This window comes from Pongo abelii, chromosome 1 (assembly GCF_028885655.2).
Source record: "Pongo abelii isolate AG06213 chromosome 1, NHGRI_mPonAbe1-v2.0_pri, whole genome shotgun sequence".
NCBI lineage: Eukaryota > Metazoa > Chordata > Mammalia > Primates > Hominidae > Pongo > Pongo abelii.
Window position 1 is genome coordinate 64,976,413 of NC_071985.2, and position 20,564 is coordinate 64,996,976.

The 20,564-nt window shown below is 41.2% G+C and overlaps 1 protein-coding gene and 1 non-coding gene across 2 annotated transcripts in view; both read left to right on the plus strand.

Moving 5' to 3' along the window:
• NIBAN1 (niban apoptosis regulator 1) overlaps nucleotides 1-20,564 on the plus strand; it is a 177,818-nt gene that overhangs the window by 129,252 nt on the left and 28,002 nt on the right. Inside the window, exons 6-8 of the mRNA XM_002809695.4 lie at nucleotides 9,276-9,391; nucleotides 17,489-17,593; nucleotides 17,905-18,067. Of these exons, the coding sequence (XP_002809741.2) occupies nucleotides 9,276-9,391; nucleotides 17,489-17,593; nucleotides 17,905-18,067 (384 nt within the window). The remainder of the gene's footprint in view (nucleotides 1-9,275; nucleotides 9,392-17,488; nucleotides 17,594-17,904; nucleotides 18,068-20,564) is intronic.
• On the plus strand, nucleotides 19,861-19,922 carry LOC112131219 (U7 small nuclear RNA). The gene has a single exon (XR_002913346.1). It is a non-coding gene; the product is annotated as a U7 small nuclear RNA (small nuclear RNA).

Below are 20,564 nucleotides of genomic sequence, written 5' to 3' on the forward strand. Positions count from 1 at the left end.
CCTACTATGTATCAGGCACATATTGTTTACTTATATAGATGTGTTTTGGGACTTAAGTGCAAGATTCATTTATCCATATTGTACCCCATTTTGGATCCTGATTCTGTCATCCACTAAACTGTGAGGAACTTGAAGTTAAAAGCCATATTTTTTTTCAGCTTTGTATCCTCAGAGCCTACCTAACTCAGTGTCTCATATGTAGTTGGTAAATAAAATTTAACAACTATAATACACATACAGACACACACACACACACACACACACACACACACACTCACACTCTTTTCTAAGTAATTGAACATGTTTTAAGGCAATGCCCTGGAGATTTCCCTCCAGGATGTCAATAACCTCAGCCCTTTACCCAGCACCCATGATTTGGGTGGTTTTAACTATTTGATTGTGTCTATTTGCATCATCAGCCAATCTAAGTTTCTTTACTGTGCCAATCAAAATCATGCAAGATATTATAGTTGCCTAGGTACAGGATGTCTCCGACAGCCTTCTAATCTACCAGTCTAGTATGTCTATCTGAAGGAAATGAGGTTAGTCTGTCTTCACTTGTTCTAGTAGTCACCACTTCCTTTTCGATGTTGACAAATAGTCTTTTAATATTTATTGACAAGTCAAGAATTCAAGAGATGCACTGCCTTTAGCTGGACAAGGTAGGCAGTATTTTTCTCTGCAGCCAAAAATTTATCTCAGAACAATGTCTTTACTAGAAACACCTTTCTTCCATTTGTTTGAGAAGTGTTTTATATTCTCAGGGTGAGTTCTTATATTTTTATACTTTCAACTAGACCAACACCACTGTAACTCATCCTTGGGTCCCTGGATCTCCATGGGGTATACATGTATTCTTGACATATTCCTCCTCTCCTTCTGATAGGGCTGTGTCCACTAATACAGATATGATTTGGTCAGTAGATTAATATTTTAGTATTATATTTTATAAAATATAATTGAGGGAGCTCTGATAATTTACCAATTTCTTCTAAGTAATGGGGCTCTTTCCCGTAAGAATTATCATTTATGATATGGTGATAAGCATTTGCTTAGGTTGGTCATGTATAAATGTGTTTTAAAATAAAAATTAAAACTTTTATTACCATTTCATTAGAATGAGCACCATTCATTGTTAATTCCAGGGAAGTTTTGTTTTGCTTTATTTTTAGTAATGCCATATCACACCCTATGTGGCCCTCAGTCTATTCATTTGTAAAATGAAAGATTTGGACTAAGTGATCTCTAATCTATGATCAAACTCTAGAATTATATTATTCTAAACTTTGAGAAGGAAAGTCTCTTTTAAAATAACCTTAAAATTAAATGGAACAGGCCAGGCGCGGTGGCTCACACCTGTAATCCCAGCACTTTAGGAGGCCAAGGCGGGTGGATCACCTGAGGTCAGGAGTTCGAGACCAGCCTGGCCAACATGGCAAAACCCCGTCTATACTAAAAAATACAAAAATTAGCCGGGCATGGTGGTGGGCATCTGTAATCCCAGCTAATCAGGAGACTGAGGCAGGATAATCGCTTGAACCCGGGAGGTGGAGGTTGCAGTGAACCAAGATCGTGCCATTGCACTCCAGCCTGGGCAACAAGAGCGAAACTACGTCTCAAAAAAAAAAAAAAAAAATTAAATGGAACAACACACACACACACACACACACACACACACACACACACACACATACAGGAATGCATGTAAAACTGGTGAAATCTGAATAAAAATTTTGGACTGCAGCAATGTCAATTTCATGGTTGTGGTATGTTGTACTATAGGGTTGCAAGATGCTCCCTTTTGGGAAACCCGAGTGAAGGGTGTATATAGGATATCTCTATATTATTTCTTATAACAGCATGTGAGAAATAAGAACTAATAATTTGAGATAATCTCAAATTTGAGATCTTATTTGAGATAATCTAAAATTATCTCAGAATAAAAAGTTTTTAAAAATTACATGATAAAGTGTTATAACAGGACTTTAGAGGTAAGTGGCCATTGCTTGACCACATGCTAGCTTAAAGAAACTATTTAGCCTTCCCAAAACTCCACTTTCTTGTCTTCTGTAAAGTGGGGATATTAATTCCTGCCTGATGGGATTGTTGGAAGGATTATATGAGACTGTGTGTGTGTAAGCATCTCGCATGGTCCATACTCCATGGTAGGGACTCAGTAAATGTTGGTTACCTTCCCCTGTTCCCCTTCTTTGTTCTAGAAAGAAACTGGGGCACACAACCTCACTGCATCTCCCATAGGAAAGATGACATCTGACCTGAAGCAAAAGACAGTTTAGAAGTGTAACTCAGTGAGATGAGCCCCGTAGCAGCATAGTGAGTAATGCTGTTACATAACTTTCACAAATCACCCAGCAGATCAGCTAACAGGGCTTGGCACAGTTTACTGATGAAATAAAATAACAAGGCAGCTTCCAAACCCAGCCTGAGTCAGGGAGTCCCAACACCACAGCCAGAGGCAGAATCTAGAATGACTCCACAGGCCTTGGAGCTTTGGTGTTTCAGTTGATTCAGATGTGTTATAAATCCGTATAAGTGGAAAAAAATAAAAGCAGCTCCTCTCTGGCTGGCCCCATGAATAACTGTCCCCAAGAGGCCTAGAGAAGTTTTCCTTTCCTTGCAGAATCCTTAATCATGTCTACCAAATATGAGTTTTCCATGCAGCTGCATGAATGAGGAAGTAGAGAGAGACTAAAGAGAATAGTGCATTCCTACACAGTTCTTGGTCGTGAGGATGTGATTGTTGAATGAATGGCCAAAATGTGTCTCCCCTCTATCTCCCCAAATGCTTATCATTTCCCAGGGCTCTTTCCTCACTCCTGATCTGGTGAATGTTTTTTTTATCGATGAGTTAGCCAGAAACATAGAAGGCAAACTTACCAGGTTTTCAGATGATACTGTGGTATAAGAGAGTCAGGGGACAGAATCACAATTTTTAAATGATTTCATCAGGTTCGGGGCTCTGGGCTAATCACAGTAAGTTGTAATGTAATAGAGATAATGTTAAAAATCTGTCCTTCGAAGTCAAAAGCAGAAATACAGGGTAGGAGAGGCTTATATTGGCAAGAGTTTTATATGAAAAAGGTATAAGGATTTATAACTCTAGAAAGACAGGAGTCAACAGTGTGACGTGGTTGTATTAAAAAAGAGGTTAGAGATCAGAAAAAGAAAGTATCCTTTGACTTGGTATAATTGGCACCAGTCAGACAATACCTAGTCTATTGTATTCAGTTGTAGAGGCCACGTTTAAGGAAGATATAGATAAATTTGAATGGCTCACTGAGGGAAAGAAGGAAAAGGGAAGGTCAAATTAAAAAGATTCAAAAGATACGCTGTTTAAAGAACAGTTGAAGAAAAATAAGGATATTCAGCTGATTACTGTTTTTTTCTTGGGTTACCATATGGAAGAAAAGTAAACTTGTCTATTTTGTTCTGAAAGGGAGAAATGAGATTAATGGGAGAGAGAGTCCATGGAAACAGACTTTGGCTCAATAGAAGGAAAATTTGGAGCAGTTCAGTGATGGAAAGAACTATTTTCATTAAATTGTGAGCTTCCTGTCACTGGAAATAATCAAGCCAGGGCCAAACGAGTGTCTGTCTGGGATTCTGAAGGATCCCAACATTGAATGAGAGCTTGGGGTAGGTGACCTTTAAGATCACTTCCAACTCTCATAGTCTGTTATTTAAGTTAGCATGAATGCCAGGGCCACTTACAACATGCCAGAGCCACTTTTTCAACTTTTGGCTCTGCTACTGACCAGCTGTGTGACCTTCAGCTAGGAAATTAACCATTTCTTGTTCCAGTTTCCTCATCCATTAAATGAGAGAGCTGAATGTAGTGATGTCTAAGTTACTCCTCAGCACTTCTGTCTCCCTCGGCCTTCTCATAATTATAGCATGCTAGAAGAGTAGAGTTTGGGCTGATAGCTGCCATTTGTTTCTAAGTTGGCTTGCCAGGAGACTGCTTAAAAGCCGAAAACCATTGTTGATTCTGAGGGCCACAGGACAAAACTCCCAATTTGCTTATTAGCAGGAGAGTAGCTGATTGTGAACCTGGAATTTGTTCCCATGAGATCTGTGGCAGGAAGTTCATCAAATAACTGCTAATCTGGTTTCTCTTGAACACCTGTACATTCTGACTGAGTTCAGCAATGCCTTTGCAAACAACTTAGAATAAATGAAGCTTGTATTACCATTGCAGCACAGTGTTATCTTTTACAAAGCAAACCTTTGTCGTTTATTTGCTTAATGATCTGTCAGTTGCTATTGACCTGTGCTTATAATCTTAAGAACAAATGTATATAAAGCAACTTACTATGTAGCAGATTTGTTCTAAAAGTTTTACATATATTAATTTAACAGTTTATTAGCTGAAAATAAAATGATGAATCAGTAGATTAGATCTTTTCTCCTTTATGGAAAGGAAGTATTTAAAATCTAGTTTAAGTCTGCCTCAATGGTAGAGTCCAGAATTCAGATCCAGGCCCTCATTCTCTGAGGCTTCATTGTTGGATGACTATAATTTCTCTTGTGGCTCATTTGATTATTAATACTTTTCTTCTCTTCTGTATTAAGATGCTTCACTTCCACCACTATTACATTGGAGCTCTCCTTCTGGTTCCTTCTTTGACTTCTGTCTGACATCCACATCTCCAAATCCCATTTCTTCAGTTACTTTTTTCCAAAGATCTTTGAAAACGCAGCCATCAGTGGGAGTGTCATTCTTTGCTTTGATATAGATACAGAAGGTAATGGACAAGATTTCAAGTGCCTCCTGCAGTTACTGAGGTCAGTAGAGGAGGAAATATGTAAATTTATGCTTCTTATAAGGATGTGAAGAATTTAAAACTTCATTCCCTGGCTTGCAGATCTGGCCATACTCACTTCATCCAGACACAGTACCATATTTTCTTCCATCTCTTTGTTTTCTTAGGTTGAAAATGAAAACAGCTGTTAAAAATAAGAGCACATGAGTCAATCTCAAATCCCAATGTAGTAATTACAGTTTCCATCTCAGTTGGTAAAGTCCCTCCCAGTGTACTAAGCCCCATATCACAATCCCCTTGTGAAGAGAACGCTGCCAATGGTATTGTCAATTTTATAGCTAGACTTTAATTTTTGTTTTTCAAACCTCTAAGATTAAACATTACATCACTTGACAAGTCAAGAAAAATAACGAGGAAAAAATACTTCGATTTAAAAACTTGATTCTTCGTATCTCAAAATAATAAGAGCTATTTATGACAAACCCGCAGCCAATATCATACTGAATGTGCAAAAACTGGAAGCATTCCCTTTGAAAACGGGCACAAGACAGGGATGCCCTCTCTCACCACTCCTATTCAACATAGTGTTGGAAGTTCTGGCCAGGGCAATCAGGCAAAAGAAAGAAATAGAAGGTATTCAATTAGGAAAAGAGGAAGTCAAATTGTCCCGGTTTGCAGATGACATGATTGTATATTTAGAAAACCCCATTGTCTCAGCCCCAAATCTCCTTAAGCTGATAAGCAACTTCAGCAAAGTCTCAGGATACAAAATCAATGTGCAAAAATCACAAGCATTCCTATACACCAATAACAGACAAACAGAGAGCCAAATCATGAGTGAACTCCCATTCACAATTGCTACAAAGAGAATAAAATACCTAGGAATCTAACTTACAAGGGATGTGAAGGACCTCTTTAAGGAGAACTACAAACCACTGCTCAGTGAAATAAAAGAGGACACAAACAAATGGAATAACATTCCATGCTTACAGATAGGAAGAAAAAATATCGTGAAAATGGCCTACTGCCCAAGGTAATTTATAGATTCAATGCCATCTCCATCAAGCTACCAATAACTTTCTTCACAGAATTGGAAAAAAACTACTTTAAAGTTCATATGGAACCAAAAACGAGCCCACATTGCCAAGACAATCCTAAGCAAAAAGAACAAAGCTGGAGGCATCATGCTACCTGACTTCAAACTATTCTACAAGGCTACAGTAACCAAAACAGCATGGTACTGGTACCAAAACAGAGATATAGATCAATGGAACAGAACAGAGCCCTCAGAAATAATGCCGCATATCTACAACTATCTGATCTTTGACAAACCTGAGAAAAACAAGCAATGGGGAAAGGATTCCCTATTTAATAAATGGTGCTGGGAAAACTGGCTAGCCATATGTAGAAAGCTGAAACTGGATCCCTTCCTTACACCTTATAGAAAAATTAATTCAAGATGGATTAAAGACTTAAATGTTAGACCTAAAACCATAAAAACCCTAGAAGAAAACCTAGGCAATACCATTCAGGACAAAGACTTCATGACTGAAACACCAAAAGCAATGGCAACAAAAGCCAAAATAGACAAATGGGACCTAATTAAACTAAAGAGCTTCTGCACAGGAAAAGAAACTACCATCAGAGTGAACAGGCAACCTACAGAATGGGAGAAAATTTTTGCAATCTACACATCTGGCAAAGGGCTAATATCCAGAATCTACAAAGAACTTAAACAAATTTACAAGAAAAAAACTGAACAACCCCATCAAAAAGTGGGCAAAGGATATGAACAGATACTTCTCAAAAGAAGACATTTATGCAGCCAACAGACACATGAAAAAATGCTCATCATCACTGGTCATCAGAGAAATGCAAGTCACAACCACAATGAGATACCACCTCATACCAGTTAGAATGGTGATCACTAAAAAGTCAGGAAACTACAGATGCTGGAGAGGATGTGGAGAAATAGGGATGCTTTTACACTGTTGGTGGGAGTGTAAACTAGTTCAACCATTGTGGAAGACAGTGTGGTGATTCCTCAAGGATCTAGAACTAGAAATACCATTTGACCCAGTGATCCCATTACTGGGTATATACCCAAAGGATTATAAATCATGTTACTGTAAAGACACATGCACACATCTGTTTATTGTGGCACTATTCACAATAGCAAAGACTTGGAACCAACCCAAATGTCCATCAGTGATAGACTGGATTAAGAAAATGTGGCACATATACACCATGGAATACTATGCAGCCATAAAAAAGGATGAGTTCATGTCCTTTGCAGGGACATGGATGAAGCTGGAAACCGTCATTCTGAGCAAACTATCACAAGGACAGAAAACCAAACACTGCATGTTCTCACTCATAGGTGGGAATTGAACAATGAGAACACTTGCACACAGGGTGGGAACATCACACACTGGGGCCTGTTGTGGGGTGAGGGGCAGGGGGAGGGATAGCATTAGGAGAAATACCTAATGTAAATGATGAGTTAATGAGTACAGCAAACCAGCATGGCACATGTATACCTATGTAACAAACCTGCACATTGTGCACATGTACCCTAGAACTTAAAAAAATAATCAAAAACAAAAAATTTTAAAAAAACCTTGATTCTTGAAACATGCTCTTTTTTCAAAATTTAATTTAGATTTTGACCAAATTTCTATGTTACTATTGGAAATGCCAGTTAATGTTCCATATTCTTTTCTTTTTTTTATTTCTTTTTTTTTTTTTTTTTTTTTTGAGACAGGGTCTCACTCTATTGCCCTGGATAGGGTGCAATTGTGCAGTTATAGCTCACTGCAGCCTCAAACTCCTGGGTTCAAGTGATCCTCCTGCCTCAGCCTCCTGAGTGGCTGGGACTATGGGCATGTGCCACCGTGCTCAGCTAATTTTTTTGTAGACATGTAGTCTCACTATGTTGCCCAGGCTCGTTTTGAACTCCTGTCATCAAGTGATCCTCCATCCTTGGCCTCCCAAAGTGTTGGAATTACAGGTATAAGCCACCACCATGCCTGGCCACTGTTCCACATTTTTTAGAATACAGCTTCGAATGGACTTCATGGTATCCTCACTGTGAATAGTTTTGCTTGAACTCTTGTAGAGGCTAAGCCTTGAATTCTTTTCTCTTTTCTCAGTTCCTGAGGTTTATGATCTAGTAAGCCAATCTCAAAAGAGTCATCTACCACCTATTAATTGATTGTTACCTTTGAGAGCAGATTGATCCTCTTTTAGTTCTGCTTAGTTCCCCATATCAACTATTTAGTCTTTTACTGAATAATCCCACTGTGTAAAGCTGTGATGGTTCCTCCTCACCCCGCAAATCAGCTGCCTCCAAATCACCAATGTAATGTTGCCCTATAAATGTGCTACTGGCAGGAGAGCTTTGTGCCTTATAGGAGGAGAGTCAGGGAACTTGGCCTTTTCACTCACTTCACTTTGCTCTTTTATTTCCCCTAAGGTTTGATTATTTATTATTTGATTAGATTATTTCTGAAGTTCATTTCCTCATGAAGATTTCTATAATTTTGTAATCATTGTGTCCCCCAAGAGCCAATTTTATGTGCTGGAAATGAAGACACTGCGTGCCTAGCATGACTTATAGAACTCTGAGAAGGCCGTTCAGCCCAGCTCCCTCTATACACCTTAAGTTCCACCGTTAGATATTCATTCCTTGTGGTAGGATAGTACCTCTCAGATATGACACCATTTAAAATCCAGTATGTTTAGAAGGGCAAACCCATAAAACTAGTATGTGAGACAATATAATATCATGGTTAGAGGCACGCTCTGAGGTCAGACCACCTTTCACACCTGGGCTGTGCCACTCACTAGCTATATGATCTAGGCAACTAATTCATCTTTCTGTGCCTCAGTCTCCTCATCTGTAAAGTGAGAATAATAATACCCTCCTCAAGGGTTTTTGTGAGGTCTCAATGAAATCTGTAAAGTGCTTAGATGAACATTATCCTGCTTTGTAAGTGTTAGCAATTATTATCTTCATTTGCATAAATTTGCATGTTGTGTTGATGCATATTGTATTGAAAGCTGATTCCGAGTCACAGAGAAATTGTTTTGTCGGGAAACTGGAAGGAGATACTTTGAACACAAGAGGCACTGTTAAGGGATGGCCTGCCGGAGTAAGGTGTCACAGCTGGTAGCGTAAAGTCGCTGGGTGCCTGTGTGTGGATAGGGAAACATGTATAAGAGAGGGTAAGGGAGATGGGCCTCCTTCTACTCCTAACCAGTACACTCAGTAACTGATAGAATTTATCAGCTAGGACGATGAACAAGTAGTGTGATGTACATCTGCAAATTAACTTTGAATTCAGTACCTGCTTAACTTTCTCTGTGTCTTATAATTCCATGCCTTGTCATTTTCAGATAATGCTAGGTCTCTGAGCCATTACACTTGAGGAGCTATGGGGAAATGTAGAGTGTTTTACCTTGCTGAATGCCCTTTCTTCTTTTCTTTAGATTACATGAAGCAGATGACATTTGAAGCCCAAGCCTTTTTAGAAGCTGTGCAATTCTTCCGACAGGAGAAGGGTCACTATGGTTCCTGGGAAATGATCACTGGGGATGAAATCCAGGTAACATGGGGCTCAAAATTTTGGATTCTCTTTATGTTTGGGTATTTGGGCGATAGGAAGTCAGGGTCATTTTATTAAACAATCAAACAAAAAAGTTGCAAGTATGGAAGATGTGGTTCCAAAGGCCATCTCTCTCATGTCTGGAAGCATTGGTCAGGAAAGTACTGGGCACCCACTACAAAGACCATCAGACTGGGCATGAAATAGGGCAGCCAAAAACATGGCAACTACAGTGGAAAGAGCTGCCTCCACTGTTTTCTATGAAAAGAATTACTCTTTCAAATGACCTCGTGCTTCCAGACTAGAATCAAGTGTGAGTACCGAGGAATAGTGCAAAGTGCATGACAGGGCTTTAGCTAGGGTCCTCAAACTTGGACTTAAGTCATGCCAACTTATTTAACCTCTTTTAGTCTCAGATTACTCCTCCGGAAAAAATAGGAATAATAGTGTTTACCTTGCATCATCGTGACAAGTGAAGTGCAGTTGGGGAAGTATTTGGCACGCAGCTGTCTTTATTCAATTATATGTAAATGAAGTAATAAAAAAAATTCAAAAAGCATTAGACAGTTTTCTATGTATTTCATTTATCTTTTCTAGTTTTCTGTGCCCTGTGGTACATTATAATTTCTCATGATCCTGACTAGATGCCAGTCATGGCCTAAGCACTTCAGTGGGCTTGGTCCCAGGGACAGTATTATAAATCTCCAAAGGAAACTGCTTCGTGATGTGACCCCAGCCTCCATGATGACACCAGTCACATGGCTGCTTCACCCAAGAAAAGGAGGCTGGGTATGGGCATATTTACATAAAGTAACACGATATTTAAGAATGCTATTTTTTTTGTGGGGGGAGGAGTCTCGCTCTGTGGCCCAGGCTGGAGTACAGTGGCACAATCTCGGCTCACTGCAACCTCCACCTCCTTAGTTCAAGTGATTCTTCTGCCTCAGCCTCCCGACTAGCTGGGACTACAGATGCATGCCACCACTCCGGCTAATTTTTGTATTTTTAGTAGAGACGGGGTTTTACCATATTGATCAGGTTGGTCTCGAACTCCTGACCTCGTGATCCCCCTGCCTCAGGCTCCCAAAGTGCTGGGATTATAGGCATGAGCCACCGTGCCCAGCCCCACTATTTTTTTTTCCATATCTCCTAGGGTACCTCTTTTGGGAGCTAGTGAAATTCATTATTAGAGAACAATATTTGGAGGATGCAGAATGGTGCCTTGCCTCTGCGTGGTCATTAAACATCTAATGCTGAAAACTCATGAGGGAGCTCTTCTTTATTGTTTCACCATATGAAAACATGTGTTTACCATTAGAACCTTCTCTTTCTCTCTCTCTTTTTTTTTCTCTCTGGTAGATTCTAAACTCATCTATTTCCCAACCTGAGACTTGCTTCTTCCAGACTTTTAAACAAGTCTTGGTTTCTGATATTTTGGGGAAGCACAGCCATTCATAAGTCTGAGAGAACTAAGTAGTTATGTACTTATGCCTTAAAGAAAAACAAGTGTCAGAAGGGGAGGCTGAAGCACTTGACGCTGGCTGGCCTGCCATGTAAGCCAACATAGTTAATAGATAGATGAGTAGTCAAATGCCTTTGTGTGATACTTGATAATGTTCGAAACCTAATGGTGTTTGTCTTGCCAATCTTATGAGATGGGTAGGGCAGTTATTATTATTTCAATTTTGTAAATGAGAAAACTGAGGGAAGCATATAACAGCTAAGTGACTTGCCTAGTCTCATTCATTCAGCCACTATTTACTGAGCATTGGCTCTATACCAGGCAATGTTCTGGGGGCTAGTGACCCAGAGATGGACAAGACAGAATGGTCCTGGCCCTGTGGAGCTGATAGTTTCCGGGTTACATGCTAAGTGGACAAATGGCAAACTCAGTGATGGCTTCTGATCCTGGCCCAGTGAAAGACTAGCACCAACCATGGGAATATACTAAGTTACACATTTTTTTTCAATAGCTCTTTGAGTTCAGCTATGCCACTTGCTTCATTTTTTTCTTTCACTTAAAAACTTATGTGAACTTACTTTCCTCCATGATGCCATTGAAAATAGATATTTAGGCCAGGCACAGTGGCTCATGCCTGTAATCTCAGCACTTTGGGAGGCCAAGGTGGGTGGATCACAAGGCCAGGAGTTCGAGACCAGCCTGGCCAACACAGTGAAACCCTGTCTCTACTAAAAATAGAAAAAAAATTAGCCGGGCCTGGTGGCGGCCCTGTAATCCCAGTTACTTCGGAGGCTGAGGCAAGGAGAATTGCTTAAACTTGGGAGGCAGAGGTTGCAGTGAGCCAAGATCACGCCACTGTACTCCAGCCCGGGTGACAGTGTGAGACTCCATCTCAAAAAAGAAAAAAAAAAAAAAAAGAATATAGGTATTTAATAAATCCTTTCTGGGAGTTAAGTTTGAGTTTGTTTTGGCTTCAGGCTGATTTTGTGCTAAGTGGTATAAGTTGGAAGAGAGAGAAATGACTCATCCCTTGCCATCATGGTGAGGCAAGACACACATAGAAAGCATGCAGAAGACAACACATATGTGTGTGGGGTGTATGTATATGGGTCTCTATATAGATGGAGATTGTAAAGCATTTGTGCAAGTGGTTACAGTAAGCTCCTAGTTTTGCAGGATAAAAAACATTTTAAGTGGGAAAGCAAAACAAAACAAAAAAAGCAGAAAAGAGATCAGAAATCACTGGAGTTATCAAGTGTCCCAGTAAGAAGCTTCACAGGGGCTGGGTGTGGTGGCTCATACCTGTAATCTCAGCACTTTGGAAGGCCAAGGTGGGAGGACTGCTTGAATCCGGGAGTTCGAGATTAGCCTGGGCAACATAGCGAGACCCTATCTCTTCCAAAAGTTTTGTACAAATTAGCTGGGAACAATGGTATGTGCAGCTAGTCCCAGCTACTTGGGAAACCAAGACAGTAGGATCATTTGAGCCCATGAGTTCAAGGATGCAGTGAGCTGTGATTGTGCCACTGCACTGGGCAACAGAGAGACCCTGTCTCAAAAAAAAAAAAAAAAAAAAGTGGTTTTGCTTCTCTCAGAATTTAAGTGTTTTGGTGAAATAACAGACTCATAAAATGTGAATGCTAGAGGGGCATTTCAGGATTATTTGTCCAGCACCCTCCAGGTGAGAGAAAGAGCATTCAGAGCAGTTGGCTGAAGTCGGAAAGCTAGTCTGTTACAGAAATGCATTTTAAACCGGCTTGGAGAAGCTGGTAAAAGGAAATGGCCTCTAAAGCTTACTGTGTGGGGCTGGGGAAGGATTATGGTTGCCCACAGACTCTAAGACATGGTGCATAACAGTAAAGCAGTGTCTACCCTAAGACTCATAGAAAAAAGAGGCCGGGGGCCTGGAGAAGCTACCAAGTGGTTAAAGAAAATGGCATAGCATAACTGAGTTTGAGAAAATGACATCTTTTGTTTAAAGCGCTGGGTTTATTTGCATTTTTTCTTCCTGTCTGCTAAGACCTTAATCTTAACCCTGTCCTGAACCCCTCTACCCTAGGGGCCTGCATTCAGACTTTCAGCCTTGTTCCATTACCTTCATAGTAATGACTCACACAGCAAGTATGGAAGGCCCTCATAGCGATGGTTATTTTAGGCAAGTGTCCAGGCAAAGCAACTATCTCAGAATAACTTCCCTGGCAGACTGTTAAGGTGAAAATATTTGTGTGCCAGTAAAAACATCAACATATTTTCTACTTGTCAATATAAATATATCAAATGAGATCATGAGGGAAAGGGCTTTGCAACTGTAAAGTATCTCTAGCTATGTGATATATTTATTATTTGCTTTTAAAATACCAAGATGGGCTAGAGAACAGCTCATAATTCCCACAGAACAGTTTCAAGACAAAAAAAAAAAAAAAAGACCCACATTTTTTAGGCCTTGTCCATATGCTCCAGAGTTGTCTTTTGCTGAAAGATCTTAAGTGTGACTCCTTTTGACTGGATTTTTTCACCCACGGCCACTCAGTAATGCAAGGGGCCTGGACCAGCAGCCTGGTGAGACTGCGGGGCCTGCTTCAGGAAGGAGGGTGGTCTCTCTGGACCTCACACCTTCCTGACAGCTCAGCATCTGAAAGGAAGCACTGCGGTGTGGACTTCAAGGGGCGATCCTGGGTTTGTTGGTTTTGATCAACCTAGTGACATGCTTAGTTTCTTATAGGAGTGATAGAATTTTTAAATCTCCAAGTCCTAGCAGTTAAGTATACAAAACACTGCCCTTGCCACCACCCCCCGTTAAAAAACAAAACAAAACAAAACTAAAGTAATTTTAGGTCACTTATGTTAAAGTTCAGTGGATACATTTCTGAGGGGAGGAGGCTAGGGAATTCCTTCATTATTACGATTTATTTATTAGATTAGCTACTTTCTCTAGAAAAGCCCAAGAGCTTAGGACTCTGCTTGTGGAAGGCAGACCATGGTAGGGAATGCCAGAGTGGGCTCTGGGGAGGTGACAGGCAGTACTCGATCAGGGCAGGGTGGGGCTGAAAGTTGGAGGATGTGGATGGTGCTTGGGATGAGATGCACTTGAGCTTCAGCACCCACAGGCTCTGCTGCCCTGTGGCTATTCCCTGAGCCCCACTCCCCCACTGTATTAGTCCATTTTCATGCTGCTGATAAAGACATACCTGAGAGACTGGGTAATTTATAAAGAAAAAGGGTTTTAATGGACTCTCAGTTCCATGTTGCTGGTGAGGCCTCACAATCATGGAGGAGGGTGAAAGGCACATCTTACATGGCAGCAGACAAGAGAGAATGAGAGCCAAATGAAAGAGGAAACCCCTTATAAAATCATCATATCTTGCGAGACTTATTCACTACCACTAGAACAGTATGGGGGAAACTGCCCCTAGGATTCGACTATCTCCCACCAGGTCCCCCCCACAACACATGGGAATTATAGGAGCTACAATTCAAGATGAGATTTAGGTGGGGACACAGCCAAACCATATCACCCCCCCGCCACTTGTAACCCATTCCCACCCCCTCTTTTTCCTCCCAGACATATTTCCTTTAATTCCCTAAGGTGTAAAATGGAGCCAAATTTCTTGGAACATTGTGTGGGAAAGACTAAACAAAACTATAAGCCCACCCAAATGGAACATTATTTTTCTTTAGCCTTTATATACAACATTTTCATATTTTCAAACCCGTTTCACACTTATGCTAAAATTCTAACCAATCTCTGCAAAAGGATGAATTGGGACAATTCTTATGACCCTTGAGTTTCATAATGTCAACCCACTGATTTTAAATTCTGGCATTGGTCTCCTTTCCTCTTGGCTCACTCTTCCCATACCACACTTTCGGCAGATGTGTTCCAAACAAGAACTTATCCCATTGAGCAGGGTGGGCTGGTGGATTATTAATTACCCACTGAATCTATTAGGTTGGTGCAAAAGTAATTGCGATTCTTGCCATTACTTTCAATAATTGTTGGACCTGCTAATTTCCATGGAGTTTTGTGCATGTTAGGTTACTCTTAAACACCACAGAAAATGGTGATTCATCTCTTGACTGCCCCCAGAGAAGGCTGAAGAAAGGTCAAAAACATCCCCACCAGTGAATTACCAGGGCTAGTGGAAACTCTGTCCCCATCATAACTTTCGTCACGCCAGGCAGATCCACTTGGCAGATGACAGGAGCCCCACTTGCTGCCCTGAGCTGAGCACCTTCTCTGCCAGCAACCCACAGGCACAATGGGACTGGACAGCTTGTCTACCTCCACCTGAGAGTGTTTCTATTTGGTTCAGCAAAAGCGTTACACCCTGCCGCGACAGAGCCTTGATTAAAGGCAGATCAAATGAGCTCATGGGCATTTCCACTAGTGACCAGTGACCTCAGAGCAAATCTTCCTTAATTCCCAAAGCATAATTTGAATTTTTATGAGAAGTGAAAGGAGGAGGTCAGTTATTTTGGACAAATATTATTTCAAACTCATAGAACAGATGTTTCAAGTGATTCCCTACTTTTGTGCCTGCTTCCCTTCCTAAAACTATGCTTCCCCTTTTGTAAATCTTAGTGTGCAGCCTATGATTGCAAACTGAACTGTGGGCCTCGAAAGACTCCTGGTGAAAGTGAATCTGAACAGCAAAGCTGCTGCAATTCAGGGGCAGGGGTAAAGAAGGAAGGGCCAATAGCGTGAGTGGATGTGTAGAATACTGCTCAGATTCACAAGAAATAGTTTAATTGAGCCAAGCAAAATTTTAGGAGTGATGTGGGAACACATTTTTTAAAAACACTTGAAAAATTTAGACACTCCCTCCCATATTCTTTTTAAATTTTTTCCTTTTTCTTTGTTTCAGTCCCATTAATTATCTCATACCCCTCCCATAAATGTTCCAAACGTTTGATTGTTCCAAAATATTGGTTATTGCCTTCTTTTTCCTTTTTCAAACTGTATCCAGCCTTATTAAAGATGCTTTTTGTAAGCAATCATAGTATATTAGACAGGCCATGAGCAGACAATTGCTAACATATACAACAACTTCCAAACTCTCTTCTTCAATGAACCAAAATCAGACAGCTGTATAAAACCCAGTGAAATCTTCATTTGCTTAGACTCTCGATTGCAGTGAGGGTTGACATTTCACATGTAGCATGTTGTTTAACAACTTTTCATGAGCCAATCTTGACTTTCAGGAAATGAAATGAAAATGGCAGAATCATCAGTCTGGAGATCCACAATCTAAAAAAGGAACCGCTGTTGTTTTGAGAGCTGCCCTCTCAATAGGGGTCACTGGAAGGTCCAGATGGCCACCTGACTGCTAACTAATTTTAGGTGTCAGGTCCCAACAGGTCTCTGGGTTTAAGGAAGTTGAGACCATACTGAAGGCAGAGAGGGAGAAGAAGAAATAATGAATTTTAGTTTTCCCACACCATAAGGTGTTTGTGCCAAGGTAGCTATGTGTGTCAATGCCAGGAATCCCCCTCCTGGGAGCCAAGAGGAAGTTTCTCAAAACTGGAAGAAAAGGTGTTTCCCCACATTAATCCAGCTTCAGAGACATTCTATTAGTGACATATGCCCCTTCCCCCCAAAAAAATGAAATGTTCTGTGTGATAATAACATAGCTTTAAGAAAAGTAAGACAACATTCTACATTTTTATAAAACTCCATTTAAAAAAATAGTATTTCCAATTGTATGGTCACCAGAAGTACACAGTTATCAAAAACGCACACACTTCCCCTGGCATCTCCAGCATCGTCAGCTTTCTGTGCCTGGTCTGTTCTGGCATCTCCATTTTCTGCAGGATTATTTCCCTCTTTGCCAGTGCCAGCCCTTCCCTTTTTTCCTTTTGCATACTTTCTCTTCCTTCTTAGCAGGGGCCTTTTGGGGCTTGGGTTCTGGCTGTGGAGAAGCAGGTCTAGCAGACAACCTTGCTGATCTTCTCTGTGTTTTATCCTTCAATGTGGCTGTATCTCCTGGAGCATCCCCTCAGCCTTTCTCCAGTGCTGGACGAAGGCGCTGCATGGTGGGATGCAGTGGTACCTGGGCTCTGGTCGGTCCAGACGTCATTCTCACTTCTTCACACTACTCCTCCCTTCTTTTACTAAACATTAAAGAGGATGACAATGGGGCTTCGGGGACAGTGGGGACAAAGAGCATGAAGATACTTTGATACCTTGATCATGAAGGGCTTAGGAGGAATGATAGTCCCAGGGGACACAGACTAAGACTGAAGCCACCAAAACCAAGCCTTGCATTTCCTTCACAATTTTGCTGAAGATGTCCTTATCCATTATTGAACTCTTTCATTTTACTGTATGCCCTAAGTTCTTCTAGTTTGAATATGTGAAGTTTGAATTTGGGGAATTTGTTATTTACATTGGGAAAACAACAAGGTGAGAATATCAGCAGATGTTACTGTTCCTTGCGGATGTTTAAGAATGTTCAGCCTCTAAGATTGTCTTAGTTGAGATTTCTGTGGCCTCTGTAGTAGGTTAAACTATTAACCTACTACAGAGTTCATCTGGTCCGGGACAGGGACAGCCAATCAGGACATCTTTAGTTGGCCTGATGCTCAGATGTAGCCATCACCGACTGACCGACTCTGGGCTGTCTTCTGCTGCACAGATCCTGAGTAACCTGGTGATGGAGGAGCTCCTGCCCACTCTTCAGACAGACCTGCTGCCTAAGATGAAGGGGAAGAAGAATGACAGAAAGAGGACGTGGCTTGGTGTAAGCAATGGTTTTGCTCTACCACTGAGCTACTCAAAATGGGAACATTCTCTTCCCTTTTCTTTTAGGGCATTTGTTGTTGTTGTTTGATATTCCCTTCCCTGGGTGTAGAAATGCCTACTTCGAACCTGCTGAGTCTCACTTACAAGAAGACTGATCCAAACAGACTCCAACTTTGAAAGAAAAATGACAATGTGTGTGCAGTTCTGTTTATGTTATGATGGCCTGTGATGGAGGCTCCTCCCTCCAGTTGACTCCATCAGGGCTTACACATGACAGAGCCCTGATTTATGTGTTATTCCCTGTTGCAGCTCCTTGAGGAGGCCTACACCCTGGTTCAGCATCAAGTTTCAGAAGGATTAAGTGCCTTGAAGGAGGAATGCAGAGCTCTGACAAAGGGCCTGGAAGGAACGATCCGTTCTGACATGGATCAGATTGTGAACTCAAAGAACTATTTAATTGGAAAGATCAAAGGTCAGTGGAGATAATACATGTTCTTACTAATTAAATAAGCTGTACACGCAGGGATCCACCACATAGCAAGAATGCATGGTTTCAGAGGATAATTAAACTTAAGAAATTGGGAGGAGGTGATCACAGCTGCAACAGGAACATGCTGGAGGTACCATTAGGGGCCTGGGCCTTCCCATAGAAGCTTCATGGACACAAGGCAGAGGAAAGTTTTTTTCTTGCCTTTGGCAGTGCCTGTGTGTTCTGATACTGCCTGCACCCCCAACCCGTATTGTAGCACCCCTGACACTGGATTAGACTGGCTTCTGCTCCACCTCCTCTCTGCTGTAAGCTCTCAAAGAGCAGAGCCATGTCACCCTGGTTTATTCAAGTACACCCAGGGCCTGGTGTCATGCCTGGCACTGGATTAGACTGGCTTCTGCTCCACCTCCTCTCTGCTGTAAGCTCTCAAAGAGCAGAGCCATGTCACCCTGGTTTATTCAAGTACACCCAGGGCCTGGTGTCATGCCTGGCATATACAGACTCAGCAAATATTCAAATCAATTAATATATGGATTTTCCTCTAACATGAAAGCCCAAAATTTTGGCTTAGAGTCATACCCAGTCACCCTACAAACCCAATAAATGTAGGTTTGTAGCCCCAACTCCAATATTAGGCAGTCCATGCATACTTGGGGAGGTCACTCAACTTCTGTTTAGCTCATTGTCCTCCTCTGAAATTAGGAGGACCCACAGGAGTGGGATTGGCAAACTGAAGCCCTTGGGCCATATTGGGCCACCACCTGTTTTTGTAAATAATGTTTTCTTGGCACACAGCCAGGCACATTCATTTATGTATTGTCTGTGGCTGCTTTTCTGCTACAACAACAGAAGCGAATAGTTGGAACTGAGACCTTACGGACCACAAAGGCACACATATTTACTATTTGGTCCTTTACAGAAAACAGTTTGCCTATTCCCATACAAGAGACCTTAGATGGCCTCTAAGGAATCCTACAGAATGAAATTCTATGGTTCCCCATTCTATCTGGGGCCTCTACAACCCAACAAACACACCATATCTAGTGACCTAGTGTCACTTCAGAGGAGAAGCTTGCAGGCTCATCTGTGATCATTTATTGACAGTCTTCCTAGAAAGTTCCCAGATTATTCCCTCACTCACTCATTCATTCATTAGAAACTATTGACTAAGTGCTTTCCAAGCGAGACAATGGAGCTTTAGCAGTGACCGAGGAACACCCTATTCCTGTGCTCAGGAGGCTTAGAGTCTCAGGGCTGTCTGCTTTGTGGGTTAGCCTCTGCAGTTCAGGCCCCCTTTCCACTGCAGCCCAGCTTGCTTCAGGGTTCTTAGCACAGGTCCTGCTGAGAGGAGGTTTGAGGAGGCACAGCTCCAGCACTGGTGTGTGTGTCTGTGTATCTCTGGATGTCTATTTACGCCATCCTTTCCAAAGCCAGCTCTACATTAACTTCAGAGTATTTGATGTTTTCTACCATCTGTGTCTCTTATTCGTCCATTAGTACAACTAATCTAGAGTTGACTATATATTAAAATACTTTGTACTACTTAAAACTACCAGTGCTGAACTTCTGTGCCAAAATTTCTGCTATCTGGGGCTAAGTTGGGCCTAACCGTAGCCATTCTCATGGCTGAAACTAAATTGTCATCCTTTGCTTAAATCTCTGTGGCTCCGGTGTATCCACATATGATGGAAAAAGATTTTGCCCTGAATTAGTATTTATTTCCTAAAAGAAACCGTAAAAGGAAGTAATGATCAAGTCTTTTTAAAATGGAATATCAGTGTTACAGCTCTTTTAGAATTTGTCTAGCAGGCTTTCCAGTTTTTTCCGGAAAGCCCAAAAAATGAAAAATAAAAAAATGAAATATCACAAACACATTTTAACCAGGCATCCAGTGCTCCACCTTTAAAAGAAGGAAGTGCGCTTTAGGCTGCATTAATAAAGGGCTTTGTATTTCTAAAAAAAAACCTGGGGAGTATTAAATGGTGATCTGTCTATTTCCTCCCATATGACTCTTGGGAGTAAAGCCCCTGAGCTTTAGTTCTGCTGCACAATTATTTATTCATTCAGTAAGCATTTATTCTACTTCTGCTGAGTACAATGGCTGGAATGACTCAAAGAAGACAACGTGATTTTGCAAGGAGAGGAGGATACAAAGCATGTCACAGATGCTGAGACAGAAGGAAAAACATCTTCCTACCAGAGGCAGAACAAAAAGCACAGTGGTTCCCAATGTGAGCATAGATCCCATTTCAACCTCGAGAAGCTACGTGGGCCCCTCATAATGAGAGCATAGGTCTAGTGTCAGGGGACTGGAAAAAATGATAATGCCAACAGGTACAATAAGAGCTAACAGTTACTGAGTCCTTCCAAGGGGCCACTTCCAGAGTTGTAAGCACTTGTAATATAGTAAACTCATTTAATTCTCACCATAATTGCTTTTATGATCTCCATTTTACAGATGATAATACTGAGGCAGAAA